At 41.1% G+C, this 22,590-nt stretch overlaps 1 protein-coding gene across 1 annotated transcript in view; it reads right to left on the bottom strand.

Annotated features, from left to right (window-relative positions):
* gabbr2 (gamma-aminobutyric acid (GABA) B receptor, 2) overlaps positions 1-22,590 on the bottom strand; it is a 230,534-nt gene that overhangs the window by 131,317 nt on the left and 76,627 nt on the right. The window contains exon 2 of the mRNA XM_061742628.1: positions 10,106-10,243. Within this exon, the coding sequence (XP_061598612.1) occupies positions 10,106-10,243 (138 nt within the window). The remainder of the gene's footprint in view (positions 1-10,105; positions 10,244-22,590) is intronic.

The raw sequence follows: 22,590 nt of genomic DNA, 5'->3' as shown, positions 1-22,590 counted from the left end.
TATATATATAGTTTATATTGACAAAAATACAATTTTCGGTGTGAAACCAGCAATCCTACCACAGAATGAAGATACTACACATGAGGAAGGTGTGAGGGAGAAGACAAAGGGGAGCAATAGATGATGGAAAGCACTCAGTAATAATCTCTTTCCATTTCCCTTCATTCACTAAGTTTGTCCTCCGCCTCTCTCTCTTCCCCTTCTCTCTTTCACTCTCCTCCCATCATCCTCTGAATGGGAGGTGGTGCTTCAGATATTAGTGAACTGTGTCAGAGAGTTAAACTGCCTTTTATTGATCCTCTGTGCCTCGATATTTCCAAGCAGCCGTTATGGTTTTAATGGCCTGTAATGGAGCAGGGCACTTTTTGACGTCCAATTGCTCAGGAAGCTCTTGTTTTTTGATAGAGTTTCAAATGATCTTCTCAATAGTGGTCTCAGAGCGGCGCGTTTCCTACACAAATATCCTGATGAGGTACATAGATCTGTGATCCCTGAATGTCTATACAGTGGGAAAACAACTCAAAAGGATATTAGGCTTTGTAAAAGATTACTGTTAACTGGACATCACTGAAAACAGAGCGACTCACTTCGGTCAAACATGATCTCTCATGTTCATAGAAAAAAAGGTTTTCTTGAACCATGCCACAGAAATCTTTAATCTCTTTTGTTTTCTTTTCAGTTTGTAACTTCAGACAGCAACTTTGCAGTTTTAAAATATTGGAGCTCTTTTCATGAATTTTTGCCTATCACAACTACAACTGGCAAATAGGCATACAAGAAGATACAGAACTGGGCACATTTGTTTTTTGCATAAGAACTTCCTCATATGAAAATTCAACAGTATTTAATGAGACTTGTTTATTTAGAGCTGCTCATTTTGATTCTCTGTCTTTGTTGTTGATATACGATTGCAGACTTTTGGTGTTGTACTGAGAATTTAGTATTTAAATTTTATTAGATTTTTATTCAGTTTTTTAGGGCCCGAGCACTGACAGTGCGAAGGCCCTATTGTATCTGTAGGAATTGTTCTCGTTTTTTTATTTTTTTTATTTTTATTTTTACGAAGAAATTAGGGCCTTTTTGCCCCCCTAAACGTGCCCCAAAAGTCACCAAATTTTGCGCCCAAGCCAGGCTCGGCGAAAAATTTGCTATTTCATGGTTTGTATTAATGGGCGTGGGCTAATGGCTCAACAGCGCCCCCTAGAAAACTTCGTGCCTCAAGCCCCACAATACGGTTTGACATACATGCACGAAAATCGGTACACACCTGTATCATGTCGCAACCTAAAGAAAAGTCTCTTGGAGCCATGGCCGAAACCCAACAGGAAGTCGGCCATTTTGAATTAATCGTGTAATTTTGGCGCAATTTATGCCATTTCTTCGGCCGTTTCTTCGCCCGAACCGTAACGTGCACCCAGGTTTTTTGAATGGTTTGACATAGAGAGTTGTAGGTGGTGTCAACAGACTCGGTTTTGAGTCCTTGACCATAATTGGCGCAAATTATCCCCGCCCCTTCTTCTGATTGGTCGATATTTAATACTCTTTATTCTCTGCCATAACTTTTGAACGGGTTGTGATTAAGACATGTGGGTGGTGTCATCGGACTCGGTTTTGAGTACTTGACCTTCATTGGCCTGAATTAGCCCCGCCCCTCCTTCTGATTGGTCGATATTTGATAGATCCTATTTTCCGCAATAACTTTTGAATGGTATGACATACTGTACAGAGTCGTGGGTGGTGTCGTTGGACTCGGTTTTGACTCCTTCACCTTAATTGGTGCAAATTAGCCCCGCCCCTTCTTCTGATTGGTCGATATGTGATAGTTCCTATTTTCTGCAATAACTTTTGAATATTTGACATAAAGACTCGTGGGTGGTGTCATCGGACAAGGGTGTGAGGGCCCGTCCATCGCTGCTTGCAGCTTTAATTAGTTTTTTTGTTTGTTTGTTTAGCGGTGTGATTGGCATTAATTGTGTCCCTCCCTCACATAATATTGCAAATAAGTCTTTTTTTTTGTAAAACAAGTTCCTCCCTGCTAAACAATCTTATTGATACTCATACCAACTCCCAAACACCTTAGAGCACTGCCAGAGGGTGAGCAGCAGCAACAACCACTTTTAGGATTCTACAAAATTCTGATATTTCTTTAAAAAATACCAAACAAGTCTTGAGTTGAATATCCCTCATCGATAATTAAAAATTCAAGAACACCTTTGGGTTCTTTAATTGCGTTATCTATTTTGCTCTAGCACATCTTCTTATCTGAAGTAATGTTAATACAGTCATAAATTCATTATAGTTGACGGTTTCAACTTTCCTGCTGATATCGAGGATGGCCATCTCTGTGCTGCACTTAACCCCTTATTGGAAACAATCTGCTTCTGCCAAATGGCCACAAAAACCCTAAGCAGTGCAAACACTTACTCCCCTGATTTTGTCTTGACCTTCAAAATGAAAGTAGAACAGGTGGTGTTTGCAAAGGAGGATCTTTGTCTTTGTCTGATATTTTTCTAAAAATATCTGAAATTACAATCTCAAGAACTGTGTAGAATCCGGTTAGTCGTCTGGTCCGCCTGGCTTTGCTGTGACCACATACAAGGAACTGTCATGAACAACATTTCCGAGACCCCCATGCTCCACTCCCCCTCAACTGGACCGCCTAGAGCCTCTCTGCAGTCAGTACCGTTGACAATAATACCCTTTGGTACAGTTTTGTGTAAATCAAAGATGAGGTTCACAGATGAAGACTGTCAACTAAGGCTCACGTCGTTGCGTTTCATGCGTTCCACTGTTTGGTATCACTTAGAAAGTGATATTGAGTATCATTGCTTTTCGTGTTTGTTTGTTCATTTTTTTTAATTCTTGACAAACTGTGGCTCTTCTGGCCACCGTTGGTCCTTAGAGACCTAGGTCTTTCATGGACACTGCATTTTCACTAAATCGTGATTAAAATCTCCCACTATACGTGTCTGACTCATTATTGACCTCACGACTATTCAAACTGGCATCAATCCTTTTTGATTTTATTTTAATGCAGGAATGGATGAATGTGAACACATTAAAGGATTCAATGGGATAATAAATATCTTGGGTTTATATTTTGGGATTGTTGAAAGAGCAGAATTTATTTTAGACCCTGAAATAAACACAAATAAGACTTCATTTACATTTGAGCTTGATTTTTAACACTTTGTGTTGGATACACATGAACAATTTCCGTTTAACAACTCAAATGTTTATTTTTATCTGCAAGTCCAAACTGTAACAGCTCTTCAGAATGCTATGAAGTCTCTGACCTAAATAAATATCAAAGCTGTAAAAGTTCAAAAGAAATTATATGAAAATAAAAAGAGAAAGAGGAAGTCTAAACCTTTAACAGATGAATATGTGATAAAAATCAAGTTAAAACAATAAATTTGTCTATTGTGTTTGCTATTTCTTCTGTTGTGGTGCTGGTTCCTGGCAGGTCCCCCACCATCGTAATTTTATCAGTTCTTTTTGAATTCCTTTTGAATCTGCCTCAAGTCACTTTTGGAGGGGTGTGTCAGTATCACAATTAAAAATAGAAGAGAAGTTTCCTGTTCGCTGTCTCCATTTCACTTGGAAGAACCAAAGCGGCAAAAAGTGTTTCTGTCAAAGATTTACTTCTACGTGCCTCTGAACTTGGATGTTTACTCAATATGTGTTGAGATGCAACACGTTAACAGGCTCTATTCCACAAATGTTGCTAATTAACTAATGACTGTTTCCTGTCATTTTGCATGCATTCAGAAGCTGTGAATCGGTACAACAGTGAGTGTGAACTCTGCTACTACACTGGTGCATTCATGCCAAACAAACCGTTAAAAAAAACTCTGATTAATGTAAAGTAAAGCATATAATTAATAACACCCCTTCATCTCTTTGCATTCTTTTTCCAAAGGCCATTAAAAACTGAAATCGGGGCAGACTTGCTGTGGAGACACATGAAGCCATCTTCTCATCTTTAAATGTCCCCACGTTCGTACGAAGTCAGATTCATAGAGGAAGGACCAGATCAGAAATGAATCCCAAAAGAGTCGCCCCATACGTGCACATGAAGCAAACATATATGTGGACTGGTTCTAAATATGCAGGAGCGGAAACCTGAACTTTATGTGTAATGTTGATTATATGATGATCAGTTGTGATGCTCACACCATTTCTGCACTTGCTCTCTGAGATTTTAGCCCAAAGTTTGGTGGTGATGAAATATTGATATGGTACACATGAGGATTTGACGTAAGCGGGGCCGCATACTGCAGTGCTAGGCATCGCATGTTTTATTGAAGCATCCACTGTAGCACTCAAGGAGAGAGAGAGAGAGAGAGAAAATGGAATAAAAAGACCTTAAAGGGATGGTGGAGGTTTAGAAGACAAGAAAGCTGCACTGACGTAGCAGGGATGCGATGTGCTATAAATTGCCTGATTTAATGAAGCATCGACAATCAATACAGCAAGTACAGAAGAAAAATGAGCCCTGTGTACTGATAAATATTAGCTCCACGTCCAGCTCTTGACCGTAATACCTTGAGAGAGCACATTCCCTTTCTCTCCTTCCGTGAATATTGGTATCATTTTTCAGTGTCCTAAAAAAGAAAATTAAAAAAATTGTTTTGTCATTTTGATTTTTTGGGGGGGATTTGAAAAAAAAAAAGTTTTCACATTGATGCTAGGGAGCATCTGAAACAGCCACACCAATGATGGAGATGTGTTTTCTAATGAACACAGTGAAATATTTTTTTCTTTTTGATGTCGTTTGATACAAAGAGAAAAGAAAAAAAAGAAATGTATGGAAGTAAGACAGCGCTCTTGTCCTTCCTCCCAAATTGCAAGAGGTAAAAGAACCAGGGAGCATAATTTTTCATTACACACTCGATGTGGCTGAAAATGAACAGTGCCAGCTCTGATAAGCCTTAATGGTGATGACGAACAGGCCGTCAACAGGGGACGGCTGGGCTCGGGCTGTTTCCTGGGGTCATTTACAGAACCAGACAACACTGCTGAAAATTTAAAAGAAAAAATAAATTTGGTTGAATTGGACTAGTTTCCTTTTGTCAGCAATGATATAAAAGCTTGTCAAATATTTGTTTTCCCTGATTTTATTGTTGACTATAAAATGTTTTAAATCGTTTCCTTTCAAACGCTCTGCACGCACACAACTGCTGCTGCATGTTCAGAGATCAAAATTAAGACATCCCGAAGTTCGAGTATTTGTGCTGCAAAAGCAGTGAATTAACCTGCCTCTTCATGTACGTTGAGGTTGTACTGTTATTACGGTTTGACTTTTTATCTATATAATTTTTCTATGTTTTTATGTCTAAACAGTTTAAAATCTTTATTTGGTTGTGAAGAACTTTGGTCGACTTTGTTGTTTTTGAAGGAATTTTACCTTTGACCTTTTTTAATTGCTTTTAGGGAATTACAGGATATCCAGGCGGGGAAAACACTGGGTTACTCCCTCACGCAAGTTGTCTGCAAGGAGCTCGGCTTCAGCTCCGCCTGTTGCGGCGCCGCCACTGCAGCGAAACACGTCTGATGTGTTTATGTTAAGCTGCAGCCTTAACTGCGCTGGGTCCAGAAGCTGATCAAACGGCGGACTCACAATCACAAAGGAACCTTTAGCTTTACCAGCAAAACATTTAAATTAAAACAAAAAACCTAGATCCACAAGAGGAGGAAAAAAGGTTTACTAAACAATTTTGGACTACAAATGTATGCAACTTAAATGCCTATGATGATGTCTTCCTCATGGTTATAGCAAAATAATCTCTCTAACCCAAAACATCAGTTTTTACCTGATATTTGTCCAGGCTGATGTTCATGTCAAAGTTATAGAAAACGTTTTATGATGAAAGAGCTTTGAAGACAATTCAGAGAAAGCTAAATTGTGATGGAAATTCTGGGAAATCTTTTTTTTTAATTAAAGTCTCTGCTTTTATGTAAAATGTCAACACGAACAGTTATGCTTGTTTATCAACCGGACGACTGAATTTAATTATTAATCATTATCTGTAAACGAATAGCAGGTTTATGCCAACAGATTAATAATTATGGGCATGCCAGTAGCAGCCGCCCATATTAAGAAGCAACAAAAAATCAGGGGGTGCGGTTACATTAACAAACCTTAACCACTTTGAACCTGCAAAGCAGGGGGTACGGTTAATCAACAAACCTAATCACTTTAACCTGGTCCATTAACAACCTTGAACCACCAGAACAACACCCCCTGCTTGACATGTTTTGCTCCACTTAAATGTGATTATGTGCATTGAAGTGTGTGCACGTCCTATTAAAAAAAACGGTGTAAAGTGTTTACCTTTTACCTTGTATTTCATCATACTGTACTGTCATACTCTGTTGCTTTTTACTGGATTCCTGGAAGCCTCATCATGGCTGGACAAAGGCTGATTGTTTTTTTTCTCTCTTTTTTTCTCAACCCACATTTTGTTCTAAAACCTAAGCATGTAATAAACTTAACAGAACCTTCATAAATCTTTTATATTTAAACTTTTCAGGAGACGGATAACTGGGTTTTCAAAAGAGTAGCTACATAAAGAATACATTAGAAGAGAGTTTGAAAGTTTTTTTCTAAAGTGCAACGAAAAGTCAATCTGGAATTTGGTAAACTACTTCATCTTAATTTAACAGAAAATGAAAGTTGGGCTCAGCGTGCCAAAGAGAACAAGCACCAGCATCTGCGTCATGAAGCGCATTCGTGTAAATAGAAAACTTTGAAGGGACATGTGCGCTTGTCAAGGTGGCACTTTTTGCTGGATATCTGTTGTTACTCCAGCAGGATGATGCCAGACTTCGCTCTGCACGACTTACAGCTTCATGGAAGCGTGTGCTCCACCGGCCGGTCTGCAGCAAAGATCTGTCTCCCTTAGAAAATGAATATTACATGGCGACGACCACGGGCTGTTGAGCAGCAGGACATAAGATTTCTTTAATTTTGCTAAAGTTTTATAAAATACAATAAAGCTTTTGGGCAAAGAAAACCAATGTATTTTTAGCTGAGTTTGTTAAGTAAAGACTAAAAATAAATGTCTTTACTTTTCTGGTTTGGCATCTTAATAAAAAAGTGTGTGTGCAGGCTGACGAGGAAACGCACACAAATGCAGTTCCAGACCAGCAGGAGATACTGTAAATGCATGTTGTGTGTGGTCTCGGAGTGCCCTCGCACCTCCACGTCTGTGGGACTTGCTCTTCACCTGCTGTTAGATTCAGCCTGGCATTAATGACACACTCCCACAGCCATTTTTTTTACTTGCTGCACTGTATTTAGGCAGCTTCAGTGTATTTTGGAACAGACTGGCCTCATTTTGTTGGTGTCAGTCTGCGTTATGATAGCTAAAAACACCTTACTTTGTAAAGTGCTCTGGGGAAAAGCGTGTACCAGACAGAGTGTTCTGCAAAGCAGAAGATTGCTACTCCACTCCTCAGAAGTATCGTTGCCAAGCAAACCAATAAAAAGGGACGGGACCAGGGGTCCGTTTCACAAAGCAGGTTTAGTGAAAACTCTGAGTCTGTTAACCCTGAAATGAGGGAAACTCTGAGTTTTCCGTTTCACAAAGGGAGGTAACTCAAACCAGAGAAAGAGGAGTAACTCTAGCCTGTTTCACAAAGAGAGGTAACTTAAGCTCTCTGTCAGTTACCGTAGTAACAGACGCTCTGAACCTAACCTGGTCGGGACCAGGTTAGGTTGATTTCCTCATTCATTCAGTCAGCAGGCGAGTTTTGGCGAAGTACTGCCGTCTGTCATTAAAAACAGAGTCAGTATATATATTAGAAGTCCATTGTCACGAACATGACATGTCCTTTTGATGAAGACACAATTGATCAAGGTGAAGAATTAATGCGCAGAGAATTAAATATTCGTCGGGAGATGGTTATCAGACCGCGTAATACATGTACATTATACATAGTCTCATTACAGGCAAAGCAATATATGTTAATCCTTTATTTGTTATAATTTTGATGATTGAATTGTTTAATGATTTCATAATATATTCTAATTTTTTGAGATTTTTTATTTGGGGTTTTCATAAACTGTGAGCCATAATCATCAAAATTATAACAAATAAAGGCTTGAAATATCTCACTTTGCATGTAGTGGGAAATAATATTTGTTTCACCTTAAGTTGAATTTACTACGAATGAAGTTTTGCAATATATTCACATTTTCCGACCTCCACCTGCATATTACATGAATAAATAAGAGCATAATACAGGGGTCTCCAACTCCGGTCCTGGATCCACCTATCCAGCATGTTTTAGGTGTCTCCCTGCATGAACACACCTGATTCTAATCAATGGTCATCATTAACTTGTCATCAAGGTCCGGACACTTCTGTTGCTGACACAGCTCCTTGTATCATGGTGTGCTGAAGCAGGGAAAGATCTAAAACATGCTGGATAGGTGCTCTCCAGGACCGGAGTTGGAGAACCCTGGCATAATATGTGTCTGTATTGGTTCAATACGGAACGCAACTTTTAATTCTCAATTACGGAACAATTCCGTATTTCAAGGGACGGGTGGCAAGCCTACATAAACCTGTCCAAGCCATCAAGGAGTTCCACAGGATTGCAGGTGAATGATGTAGAGATCTGTTAAATTAATTTTATATTATTCTGTGCTGCGGTGTTACTCTTTTTTCGAAAAACATGTTCAAATTCACCGTATGCGCGCATTAAAATCTCTAATTCCATTCGGGTGAAAAAGGACACGGCGTGAAGTATGTGGATCTTCAGATGCAAACTAATGTTTCCTCAAAGGGATTTTGTAAATTAAAATAATAAATAAAGTTTAAAAGAAAAAAAAGAAAAAGTATGTCGCTCTTTTGTTGTCGCCGGTTGCCATGGTGAATCCTTGTATCAGCGCTCTACTGATGATGGCTTTTTATTTCCCTCACGCATGAGCTTAACTCCAGGTGAAACTACTTAGAGTTGAGTAAATTACCTCAAATCCGCTGTTCTGGAACCGAAAACTCAGAGTTTCCGATCTCAGAGTAGATCAACTAAGAGTTCAAGATTAGACTCAGAGTTTGTTGAACCTGCTTTGTGAAACGGACCCCAGAACTACATTTGCACACTCAAACACAACAGGAAAAAACATGAAATCAAGAGTTCTTAAACCTCAAGCACGACACCTTCTGTCTTAACTGGCATAATTAACGCTGACCGGAAATTAATACTTAAAAAAAAAGATATAAAACAAAAGATTAATCTTTTTACTTCCTTTTTACATGTTTTTTTATTTTTTTTTGGGGGGGGGGGGGGGGTAAAGCAGCAGTTTAGCTGTAACTGCGAGCAAAAGAAATATGACACATTCTATGACATTCAGTTTAAAAAACAGCCTCTTGAATTACGCTCCGTTTCAAGCATGAGCCTCCTCCCGCCCTTATCTGTGCCTGATAACCTTTGCAGCATTTTCAGCAATAGTAATGTATCATTTCGATGGAGGCGTTTGCCGTCTCTGGTACTTACAGAATTGAATCAAAGATATGGCGAGCAGTAACTCGAGGGGTCAAATGTTGAAAGGAAAAAAAAATTCAATCCAAGAACTAGAGGTGTTTTAATTTCTCCGTTGAGCTGTCTCAAGGCTGTACTGAATTAAAGGGTGAAGACGCCACTTAGGAAGCAACAGCAGTCGAATGATGATTTATAAATATGGGTAGTTTTGGATTTGTTCCTGCCATTGAAAAAAAAGGTGCTGCATGTATATTTTCAGACATAAAATGGATTAGCATCAAATAAATGCCCGGACATTTTCTATTTATTTAAATGTGGATTTTAAAACATTTTGACTCTTTTTTTATTTTATGTAAAATGGAGGGGGATTCCACGGATTAGAGCAGTGAATTAGACACTCACCCTGACAAGGTTAATAAGGGATTAAGTCATGAGTTGGAACCCCATTTGAAACCCAGGACCTATCTGAAAGCAGCAAACGTGAGGATCGACACTTCCCGGAAACTTAGTCGAGCAGCAAGGCTAAGCCCAGAGGGGTTTGCATGTCACATGACATACAGGCAATGCAGCATAATACAAATAATCATGAGGAGAAATGAATTTCAGCACCCACCTGCACCAGATTCCAGCCCTCCAAAGACTCCGCGATGATGGATGTCACAGACGGGCAGACGCCGCCAAAGATCATCAGGTGTTTGGGGCCGTAGCATATGGCATCAAAGAAGGCCCTCAGCCCCTTGGCGTTGTCACACTGCAGACAGAGGAAGAGGTGGTGTGGGTGAGTGTGGGGAAGAAGGCTGTGAACACGATGACAGAGTGGAATATGACAACATTTGACTTGTTAAACTGTCTTGCAACTGTGGTACACAAATTAAATCTCTAACGTGTGTGTGTGTGTGTGTGTGTGTGTGTGTGTGTGTGTGTGTGTGTGTGTGTGTGTGTGTGTGTGTGTGTGTGTGTGTGTGTGTGTGTGTGTTTTGTCAGTGTTCTGAAATGTAGATGTAGAATGATGTAGTTTAGAGGCTGCAGAAGCAATTCACCATTCCGGTCCAGTGCTGCAGATTATAGCCATTTCACGTCACCATGGCAACGCTAGAAACGTGTGAGAGTGAGATAAAAAGAAATGAGAGGGAAGAGGAAAAAACTGCGAAGGCTACTATTGATTGCTGTATGAACTGGCTTAGTAGTTTTGCTGTGATTCCCCGATTTCCGGCATTTGTAATGATATTCTTATCGAGAGCAGACACTTCTCTGGTCAGTTCTGCATTATAATCGCCTCTGGAGGTAGAGCACGTTGCCTGTGTGCAGTTGAAACACAGAATCACCAACCGAACGTCAGGTAAAGTGTGTATTTGCACCTTCTGACACAGCACATCTCTTCTGGAGAGTCATTTAACCCTGTTAGCCATCAGCTAAAAATTCAATGAGATTTCTTTGTAGTGAGCACCAGCACAACCTCCTTCACTTAAATTGAAAATGTGGAGGACCTGAGATCTGCTCCAAGATTGACACAATCTTAAATCTGTGATTTCTTCTCTTGTCTTCCGTTTTTGAGAGGAGGGTGGGCGGTCATCTCTGAGTTCAGATATTTTCCTAGTTGGGTTGAAGTTAAAGGCACATACAACTACTACTACCTAGCAAGTTACTTTAAGTACTTCTAGAGATGTGTTCCTACATCACATCCACCCCTAAACTGTCAGATATGATCATGTGCATAAATTTAACTCAGCGTCTTTGTGAGTGAACGCCTGTGGACTTCTCCCACCAGATACTGGGTGATCTAAAGTGATGCTTTTCCCCAATGGATACCAGTAAGTAGAGAGCATGTTGCAGTTTCTAGTCAAAAATAGAACTGATTGCAGATATGCCTCAGGTGAAATGAGAGGGATACAACGTGATTAGACGCAGAGGGGTTTCCTTATCCCGAGTCACACGGCTAAATGAGAGCAGGTTGGTGCAGGGGATTTCCTATTTGCACAGACGTATCATACATTTCTCTCCAGGAGGCCACGACAAGGTGGGATTGAGACACAGTTGGTTACCATCCAACAAAGATGAAGCGCGGGCAATGGAGTTCATCAAAGTCAGTGCAATGGGGCTTTTTGATATACTCTCTGTGACTGTCAGATCAGACAGCCTAAATCTTCCGTCTCTGTGTGCTTCTGTGAACATCCTGTTTTGGATGATACTGGCCTCCCCCTCCGCCCCTTCTACTGCAATCTGCCGTTATTGGTTACCATTATAAACCAATAAATCAATGTACTGCCAGTCATGTGCCACTGAATTGGTGGATGTTTCTGACAGAGCTGACCCCACATGGGGAAAGATGCATGGACTGGGTTGATCTGAGCTTGGATTTTAAAAGGACCAATCTGTATTTTTTAAATCAGAAAAAAAAAATCATGTAAGTTCAAGGGAAGCCTGCTGTTTCGAGACTTTTATCTATGTGCACTTTTTAAAAGTCAAGTTTCAAACTTTGACAATCAGGATAAGGATAATAATGGGATATTTCATCTGATATTGCATTACCATACATTTATGAATATGAATGATTAACAATCAATAATAGTGTCCTTAGGACACCACTTCCTAAAAGAAGAAAAACATTAATATTCTTCAGTATCTCATTTGAATTTATGAATTCTGGCTTTTCAACACAGTGAGCAGAAATATTAAACAGTTGTATTAATAAGAGTATATGGTTATAGCAAAAATGAAAGAACCTGGATGTTGAAAAATACTTAAAAAATTGGGAACAAAGCATAAATGAACAGAATAGAAAGGATTTAAATTGTGGTGGTTTTGGGACTTCCAGTGATGGAGTAAGACGTGCCTGCAAGGGTTCCTGCAAAACTCTCTTGAATTAACGATAGGACTTATTCACAAACTTTTTATCATTATATTTTGACTCCACAAGCTCGTTGTGATTGCACTGCATGTCGATATGCCTCCAAAACCGAAAAGTAGGAGCAACCCGGCAGCTGCGCTAATGAGGCCTGCCCCCGCTGCTCTTCGGGAAGAGATGGTAGGCATGTTTAAGGCTGAATTAGAGGCAGCAATAACAAACAACTTGACCAAGATAAAGTCCGAGCTGCAGAGTGCGAAGACGGAGCTAAATGCTAACATGGCGGCTATCAGGTCGGAGGTGGATGTGCTTAGAGTGACTGTGAATGATACGGAGGGCCCGCTGTCGACGTGCATGATGTGATTTCACTCAGACGTAAAGTGGACAAGCTTTCGGCCCAACTTGTCACTCTTGACAGTAAATGTGAGGATTTGGAGGCGAGGTCCCACCGTAATAACATCAGAATAATGGGACTATCCGAGGAGTACGACACGGTCAACGCGGCCACGGTTTCCACCCTGCTTAAAGATGCTTACTATTATGCTGACTGTGCCAATATCCTACAGCGTGCCAGAGCCCAGCAGCGGATCAAGGTGAAGGATTCAACTATCTCCATTTTCCCGGATCTCACTGCTCGGACGGTGAAAGCCCGTGCAGCCTTCAATGATGTCCGACGCCAGCTCAGGGACATTCCGGGCATAAGATTTGGACTGCTACATCCAGCCCGCCTCCGAATCATAAGAGGGGACGTCACAAGGGAGTTTACATCACCTGATGAAGCCGCAGTGTTTGTGAAAACACTCAAATAGACTTGGGTTTGTTACTGCAACGTTATTTGAGTACAGGTTTGGGTGTAAGTGCCACTGTAGCCTTATTATTTGTTAAAACGGTGGTGCTAAAATGACTTCTAACAGCACTGTCTACAAAAATAGTTTTGAATATTATAATCATTATTGTAGATATATTCTGTTAATCTTGATATGAATGGCACCATAATTCCCACTGTTTTAATAGGCAGTCAACACACTTATGTTTGCACAAGTTTTTTAGATGGTTCTGAGTTTTGTGTTGTTAAATATTCCAGCCCTATCTTTAGCTATACATTTCTTTTATCTTAATGTCAGCAGGAGCCCCAGTTAAGTTGGAGCGAAGTGAAAATGACTGTTTGGTCCAAGGCCTTGGGGTTGTTCTTTTGGTTTATGACTCCTTGTGGAGTTAGCACTGGTGTCCTATCGTTTGAGGATGGGATAATGGAAGGTGCTATGGAGGGAGGTTGTGGGATTTGGGGTGAGTTAGTTGTTATTTTTGTTTGTTTTGTTTTTTCCCCTTTTTTCCCTCTATTTTTTCTTTCTTTCCCTGGAATGTGGAGGTTGGGAACCTGGTTGCCTCCTCTAGTTTTATTCACACTTCCATCCATCCATCATCTATACCCACTTTATCCTAGTACAAAAGAGACTTGGGAGCGTGAACTACGATTAGCTTTTGATCAATATTGGTGGGAAACCGCACTGACGGTCATTCACAAGACATCCATTTGTGCCCGTTTGACCTTGATACAATTTAAAGTTGTATTGAGGTGTTATTATTCAAAGACAAGGTTGGGAAGGATTTTCCCAAATATGTTAGATGTTTGCGACAGATGTGCAGGCTCACCTTGCAATCTTACGCATATGTTTTTCTCTTGTACAGCCCTGACAACCTTGGCAAGTTTACTTCGACACCATGTCCAAGGTTTTCTCAAAAACTATTGACGCCTCACCACACATTGGCATTTTTGGTCTTCCTGAGGAGTATACCCGATACTCTACTAAAGAATTGGAAGTAATAGATTTCACCTCCGTAATTGCTAAACGCCACCTCCTTCTTAACTGGACAGCTCCTTCCAGTACACAGTGGATTAACGAGGTTATGTCATTTTTAAAAGTAGAGAAAATGAGATACTCAAGAAGGGGAAACTTGAACAAATTCTAAAATAAATGGCAACCGTTTATGGACCTTTTTGCGACAACGTAACCCCCCCACATTCCCTTTTTATTTTTCATTTTTTACTTTTGTTTTGTTTTTGTTTTTGTTTTTTTGGTTTCTTTTGTTTTTTAAAACATTTTTATTTTTGTCTATCCTTATGTTTATGTGCCCAGTTCATTATTTCAGACTGTGTCTATTTTATTGTATTGTTTATCTAGTCTTGTTTTGTGTTATCGTTATTTGTTCTTAAAAATTATGTAAATTTAAATCCACTGGTGCATACAACCATGTTCATTGCTGTCCCCAATGTGCCCTGGCATATGGAAGTGCCTTTGTTACTTCTGCATCAATAAAAAATATGAAACAGAAATTGTGGTGGTTTTATAAATGTAGATTTTTTAAGTAAATGGTCTATTCAATTTAGGGAAAACATCTGGCCAACTGCATGAATGCAGGAGCTGTGTGTACCGGCCGTCTCCTGCTGAAGTAGAGCCAGTTTGGATTGTGGGGCAGGTTCGGACAGCAGCGCTCCTGGGGCCTCATGTACAAAACGTGCGGCGGACAAAAAACGTGCGTACGCCACTTTCTACGCTCACGGTCGGATATACAAAGAATGATTTGAACGTAGAAAGTTGCGGTCTTTCACGCACACACCAAGGCTGGCGTACGCACATTTCTGAGGTTTTGTTTGTTGGCGACACTCACTGGGGATGCAGTGAAGTGCAGAATATGAGGAAACGTAACGTCAACAATAAGTTCACGACCACATGAAGGACACGACAGTCCCCACATCACCAAATAAGTTACACACGAGTGGAGCTGCAGCAATCTCACAATCAACCACATGATCTGAACAAACAACTAAAGGCAGGAGCTCAACGATGGAACCCGCAAATCCAGATGGCAGCTTTGGCTCCGTTAGAGGAACCTGCTGATGTATCAGATCACACCGATCTGCTGGTCCAGGACTAAGACTGGACCATCAGCTGGTTTAGGTACCAAGAGGATCCTTCTGGATCTCTGCCCTGAACTGGACCAGCTGCTCCGGTTCGGACCAACATGATGCTTTCAGCTAGAGCTGCTGACAGGTCGGACATCTCAGTCACCATGAGGACCATAAGGTACGAGTACTGGGGATAAAAGCCAGATCCTAAAACATCCCATAACTGTGTCTGGACAGAAAAACATTAAAATACATTTTGCAGCGAGAAAACCAGTTCTGTAAAGTTGTCTTTTAAAATAAAACTAAGATGTCACGGAAAGGTTGGTTGGTACGAACTGATGTGATTCAACAATGATGAATAACGTTTTTATTGAATGTTTAGGCAACTTTCAGAGTCAGATATCGAGTCAGTTGCAGGTGCTGCAGGACTCCAGAAAGTGTTTCTCCGGTGATGGACCGGGACCGGGACCGGTCTCTCCTCCTGCGGATGCAACACTCTGAGTTACAGCCACTTTGCTTTTTATTTCTCACGTTTGCACCTCGATAATTCCCGTTGTACAAGTTGTCTTTATTTCAGCAGAGGAATCAGATCGTGATGCTTCATGTTTTAAAAATAAATGTACTGTATATTGTTCACATTGTTATACTTATGTGAGAGGTGATTGCGGACATCACATTGTGTTAGACTCACTACACGTGTACATTGGTCTTAATCCATCCATTATCTATACCTGCTTTATCCTTTGCAGGGTCACAGGGGTCTGCTGGAGCCTATCCCAGCTATTTTCAGGCGAGAGGCAGGGGTTACACCCTGGACAGGTCACCAATCCATCGCAGGGCTGGTCTTAATCCGTCAGTTTATAATACGGGTGAAAATAAAGCGGAACGAGGAGCCGTTTTTCATCCACCAACTTAAGTTCTGGTGTCGGTTCTTAAAATACAAACAAGAAAAGGAGAGTGTAATGATGCACTAACGCTGCCCATAAACATTCACAAATCCTTACGATCATATTAAAACCAAAACTCTTCACGGAACGCAACACAAAGCAAAGAACAGCATTACCCATAATGCAATGCAGCTGAAATCGGAAGAAATGCCTCCAAATAAATTATTTTTTCCATGTCTCAACTTTTGACAGGACTATCTCCAGCTCACAGCTGATGTTTTTTTTTATTTGTTTTACCTGTTTTTGCTAATTTCTTGTTAAGATGAGCGCTTTTTAATGGATAATTATCTTCATTATCATATTCAAATATATGTATTTGAGGGAGACATATGAATATTCATTTTTTTTTTTGTGTACGCAAGAATTCCACGCACAGATTCACGTTGAAATCCACGCACTCTTTGTACATGAGGCCCCTGCAGTCAGGCGTCGCCCTGCGATGGCTCTGCTGGCTGCATGTCTGTCCTGCCAGAAGCTAGATCTCATGAGCAACATGTGTATAAGCTGGGGATGCTTAGAGAGCAGAATACAGCAGAGCTGTTGCTTCTGAGAGCTGTAGTTTTTTTTCTTCGTTTTTTTTTAATCATCCATCCATCCATTTTCCGTACCCATTTAATTAAATACAGGGTCATGAGGGTCTGCTGGAACCTATCTCAGCTCTTTACAGGCGAAAGGCAGGCGTACACCCTGGACAGTTCGGCGGTCCATCGCAGGGCACTTAACATTAAAAAAAAAGATTAAAGGGGACCTTTTATGAAAAACACATTTTCTCTTGCTTTAACATATATAAAGTGGTCTCCCCTCAGCCTGCCAAGTCAGAGAAGGAGGAAAGCAACCAAATTCTGCAGTGTCTGTACAGCCGCCCGGATGAGCCATCTAGGGTGATGTGGCTTCTACGAGCCATTCAGATTCTGCTCCCTTTCGTTATACCTATTACATAGGTTGGCCTCCGATGCGTGAAACTACGCCCACAACTAACTCCGCCGGCCGGAGCTTCCGCCATTTTTCCGTAGAGGTGTACCTAATGAAGGTCAAGTACTCAATACCGAGTGCGATGACACCAACCACGACTCTCTCTGTCAAACCATTCAAAAGTTATGGCAGAAAGTAGGAACTATCAAATATGGACCAATCAGATGGAGGGAGGGGGGCGCGCTTTTTGGCATCTATTGTCGCCACGGGGCAGTGGCAGCCTAGTGGTTACAGAGGAGGGCTGGAGTCTGGAGGACCCAGGTTCAAGCCCCTGGATTGCAACCAAAGTCAACCACCTTAACCCTTACTGCTCCCCGGGCGCCGTGCCATTGCATGGCAGACCACTGCTGCTAGTTCAACTAGAAAATGGGTTAAATGCAGAGAAAGAATTTCCCCATTGTGGGAGTACTAAGGGAAGCATTTATTAAATTTTTTTATTTTTTATGCTTTTGACTGAGACAAGTAATGCCCATCGTCGCAGGATTGAGACGCACATTCTGATGTATAACACACCTGGGTGCACGTTACGGTTCGGGCCGCATTAACTGCCAAACGAATGGCATAAATTGCGCCAGAATTACACGATTAATTCAAAATCACCGACTTCCTGTTTGGTTTTGGCCATGGCGCCATGAGACTTTTCTTTAAGTTGCGACATGATACAGGTGTATACTGATTTTCGTGCATGTACGTCAAACCGTATTGTGGGGCTTGAGGCACGAAGTTTTCTAGGGGGCGCTGTTGAGCCATTAGGCCACGCCCATTAATGCAAACCATTAAATTTCACATTTTTCGCCAGGGGTCTTCAGCTACGGCATAGGCTCTGCGTCGGTGTAACGCGGAACCATAAATCAGCCTTGACAGGTGAAGAGAGACGTTGCAGACGCAGATGATGATCCCTTTATTTATCATTATTTGCGGGACATTTACACATCGTCTCCCAAAGAGTCCGACGGTAGAAATCTAACCTTTCTTTGCAAATATGTCCACCTGCGCTGAGAAAAAAAGTCTGAACGTCTGCCTCGTCAACTTCAAATTTGAAATGTCATGTGGAGTTAAAGCATCTGTCCAGTGGGAGAAAATATATGCGAGTCCTTAATAATCAAAAAAGTTCCCAGAAAAACCAAGAAGACCCAACGGCCCCAAACGACCCCAGTCACACTGCTGCAGCCTTCAGGGGTCTAATTTCCCAGCAACAGGTAGATAAACTGATAATGGACTACAATGTTGGAGATTTACAGCCTCTAAAGTTGAAAAGCCACTAGAACAAATACATGATTGCATACAGCAGGGGTCTTCAACCCTGGTCCTCGGGACCCCTGTCCTGCATGTTTTAGATGTTTCCTTGCATCATCACACCTGATTCTAATTAATGGCCGTCATCAGCTTGTCCAGGTCTGCACAAGTCTGTTAATGACAGTCATTTTTATCAGGGTTCTGAGGGGAAATATCTAAAACATGCAGGACAGGGGGTCCTGAGGACCGGGGTTGAAGACCACTGGTATACAGTGAACAGTTTTAGGATAGGTGGGCTTTTCATTAGTACTTCTGACCTAAAAATATTGAAATGAACTGAATTTGAACTAGTTCAAAATGAAAATGGTGAACTATGAACGTGAACTGTTCATTTTTAAACTATGTGAACTGAACTTTGAACTAGTTCATGAGAAGTATGAACTTGCACAACACTGTCCTACAGATACAATAGGGCCTTCGCACGTCAGTGCTCGGGCCCCAATAATATAAATAGTGATTTAAACATTGCTCTGCTCCTTTAACAGCTAACTCAATTGAACATGACACATGACTAACTAAGCTACAGTAACTACAGACTACATATCATGAACACAACGTAAAGTAATAAATGCAACTCTCTCATGCAATCAATATTTACTTACGTTTGATACACACATAACATTGCAGTCCACAGAAACAGTTAACACTGGTACTGCACTCGTCGCGGTCTGCTTCTACAGCTCTCTGGCTGCATGTGTGACGAGCATGTGTCCCCATGCGCTGTGGCTTGCTCCTGATTGGCTGAGAGCGTCTGAGCATGCAGAGACCGCGGGGCACTGCGTGAGAGTGAGAAACTTGCGCAGCTCTATCCTTTTCCACATGTAGTTAACAAAGGCATAGATTAATGTTTCCTGCATCCGTTTGTGTCAGGATGCTAATAACTTTCCAAATATCGTGCTAATGAAAGAGAGCTAACTTTGTGACCTTTTTTATATCACAGTTAAAAGAAAAAAAAGAAAAAATCATTCACATAAGATTCGCATTTACTACGATTCAGAACCAATTATAAATATATAATTATAATTATAATTAAAACTGCAAGCAGCGATGAACGGGCCCTCGCACCCTTGTGCACGTTCAGGCGTGCCGCAGTGGAAGCGCTTGTATGACTTGCATGTAAATTCTTCAGGCCTGGACATTTAGGGGATGAAACCACCCACGGCTCTCTATATCAAACCATTCAAAGGTTACGGCAGAAGGTAGGAACCATCAGACATCGACCAATCAGAAGAAGGGGCGGGGCTAATTCATGACAATGAAGGTCAAGTACTCAAAACCGAGCCAGATGACACCACCCACGACTCTATGTCAAACCATTCAAAAGTTATGGCAGAAAATAGGGACTATCAAATATGGACCAATCAGATGAGGGGGGGGCGCGCTTTTGTGCGTCTATCGCCGCCACAGTAACGCTTTTGACTGAGAAAAGTAATGCGCATTGTCACAGGATGGAGACGCACATTTTGATGTATAACACACCTGGGTGCACGTTACGGTTCGGGCGAAGAAGCGGCTGAAGGAATGGCATAAATTGCGCCAAAATTACACGATTAATTGAAAATGGCTGACTTTCTGTTCCGTTTCCGCCATGGCGCCAAGAGACTTTTCTTTAAGTTGCGACATGATACAGGTGTGTAACGATTTTCGTGCATGTACATCAAACCGTATTGTGGGGCTTGAGGCACGAAGCTTTCTAGGGGGTGCTGTTGAGCCATTATGCCACGCCCATTAATACAAACCATTAAATATCAAATTTTTCGCCAGGCCTGGCTTGAGTGCAAAATTTGGTGACTTTTGGGGCACGTTTAGGGGGACAAAAAGGCCCTCATTTTGTCGTAAGAAAAATGAGGATAAAAACAATAGGTACAATAGTTACAATTAATACCATATGAATATAGTAAATGCAAAACAAAGATGGTGCTGCTGATCGAAAATGTGGCAAGTCAAAATAACTAACGTCATCTCACACCTCACGAGGAACCTCTTTGCAGCACATCATTGCTGCACAATCACATTGGCCCTATTAACCCCCCGACTTCTTCCCTGACGCGTTCTAGTTTGATACGTCAAACAGAAATTGTTAAAATGAACGTAGGAAAGCCCATCAGTAGGCGCAAAACACCTTGATGACGAATATCGCTTCTACATTTTAAGCATTTTCCACTGTAAAAGATTTGAGTGTGTTGTGAGCTGTGTAGTCAATTTGTCTGGGAGTTTTGCTGGTATGAAGCACTTCCTGCCACCCTGCACCCCCACCAGAGCAAGAAAGCACAAACCATTTGACATATGCCTTAGAATGTCTACTGTATTGTATCTATCTTGCTTAATACAAAAGTGCATAGAAAACAGTCACCCATCCCCAATATGCAAACCATCAGCCCCTAAATCAATGAAAAGAAAGAATCTCAAACCCTAGAATCCGTATTCACATTCATTTGGGATTATCAGACTAATCCCTTAATTATAACATGATAAGCATCTCACTCGTGTCTTCAGTTTATGAGCTTTTCATCTTGTTCCCCTCACCGTGATCCATTCTCCAGTAACTTGACAGGCCCACATGCACACAATCTGTTGTGACTGCTCATAAAGCCTTGACCAGTGTGTTGTCATGCCAACAGCGTGACTATTCACACTTTGAGCTCTAGATGGAGGGAGGATGCCGCAGCAGGAACGTTGTAGCAAAGGCTATATTTAGCCTGTCATTAGATAGCATGACCACTTCAACGTTAATCAATACCTATTCTGCTACAGATATGCTGTAAAGTTCTGATAGACAAAGTGGGGAAGAGAGGCAATGGAGTGTTATATTACACAAAGAGTACTACACATGGAGTAGAGAAAATTAGATGTAGACAAGAGGGTGAGGGAGAAAGTGAGGGAATCAAGCAGAGAGAAGATGAGAACGGCGGGAGTGTTGACATAGTAGTCTTGAATTCACCACACAGCCAGTGTGATAAACCTGCCCTCTTTTATAACCTAGGCAAATCTCACTGCATCTAAATCTCATCAACTGCAACACAGATTTGCTTTAGGTCCCTCAAATATGGAAACTACAATATAATTTAAACGCGTGTAGTAATCTTCACAGGAAACTTCAACATTTGCACAGAGGGAGGCTGCGTATTTGCCCAGAGATGCTTTAATAAAAGTACAAACTGAGGCGAATGTTAGTAACAATAAAAATAGTGGCAAACTGTCCGGCGAGGAAGGCATCGCGGCACTTAACTCTGAGTCAAAGCAGCAAAAAATACTACAGCACTTTATTTCCCCCTCCTCCCATTTGAAATGTAATTCCTGGCATTTGGAGGCCATTTGGCGCGGATCGATGGGGTTAACGCCCGTAGTAATCTGTTTGACTGCCTTGGGAGGCGGCCAAGAAGGTGTGTGTGGTTGCGGGGAAGGGAGTGGCGGTGGAAGAACGTGGAAATGGAAACTCAAAGGAGGCATATAACCCTGTCTGATGTTGATCCATAAACGGATAATTCACTTCAAGCGACCACAGACTCTCACGGTATCTGCGTGTCAAACACACAGCATCGTCAGGCTGGAGCTTGACTTCAATAGCTGCATTTGCTATTCAAAAGTTGAAAAAAATGTCTTTGTCAGTCTGATATTTCGATGCAGTGCAGCACTACACTTAACATTTAGAGGAGATCACTTATGCAACAAAACTTTATTTCAAATACTAATACCTCAATATTAAGTCGTAAAGTCTTTCGCAGCAACCTTTCCAAAGTGTGACTGATGATGGTTGTTATTATGATATTTATTTTGATGATATTATTTTATAATGTTGATATTAACCCTGTTGTTTCTAATATGATAAAACGGCCCTGTTGTCACTGTGTGACTGATAAATGTGGGATGACAGCTCCTCTGGAATGAAGCCACAGAAGCGGCCTCTTTCTCACTGTGTGTGATACATTGCTTGTGTTATATAGCTTTAACCATAACTCCAGAAAAAAATAAATAAATTCCCCCCAGGTCAACATGCATTAAATCTTTAGATCTACAAAAAGTTTTCTTCTTGAACATATTCAAAGTAAATTTTCGCAGAGAACAAAAAACTGAACAAGTTTGTGGTACATTTCCCAAAATACAGTAGGCTATTCGGCGGCGATAGACCA

This window comes from Cololabis saira, chromosome 15 (genome assembly GCF_033807715.1).
Source record: "Cololabis saira isolate AMF1-May2022 chromosome 15, fColSai1.1, whole genome shotgun sequence".
Classification (NCBI taxonomy): domain Eukaryota; kingdom Metazoa; phylum Chordata; class Actinopteri; order Beloniformes; family Belonidae; genus Cololabis; species Cololabis saira.
The sequence above is the reverse complement of the archived record's forward strand: the minus strand, read 5'-3'. Positions and strand labels throughout refer to the sequence as shown.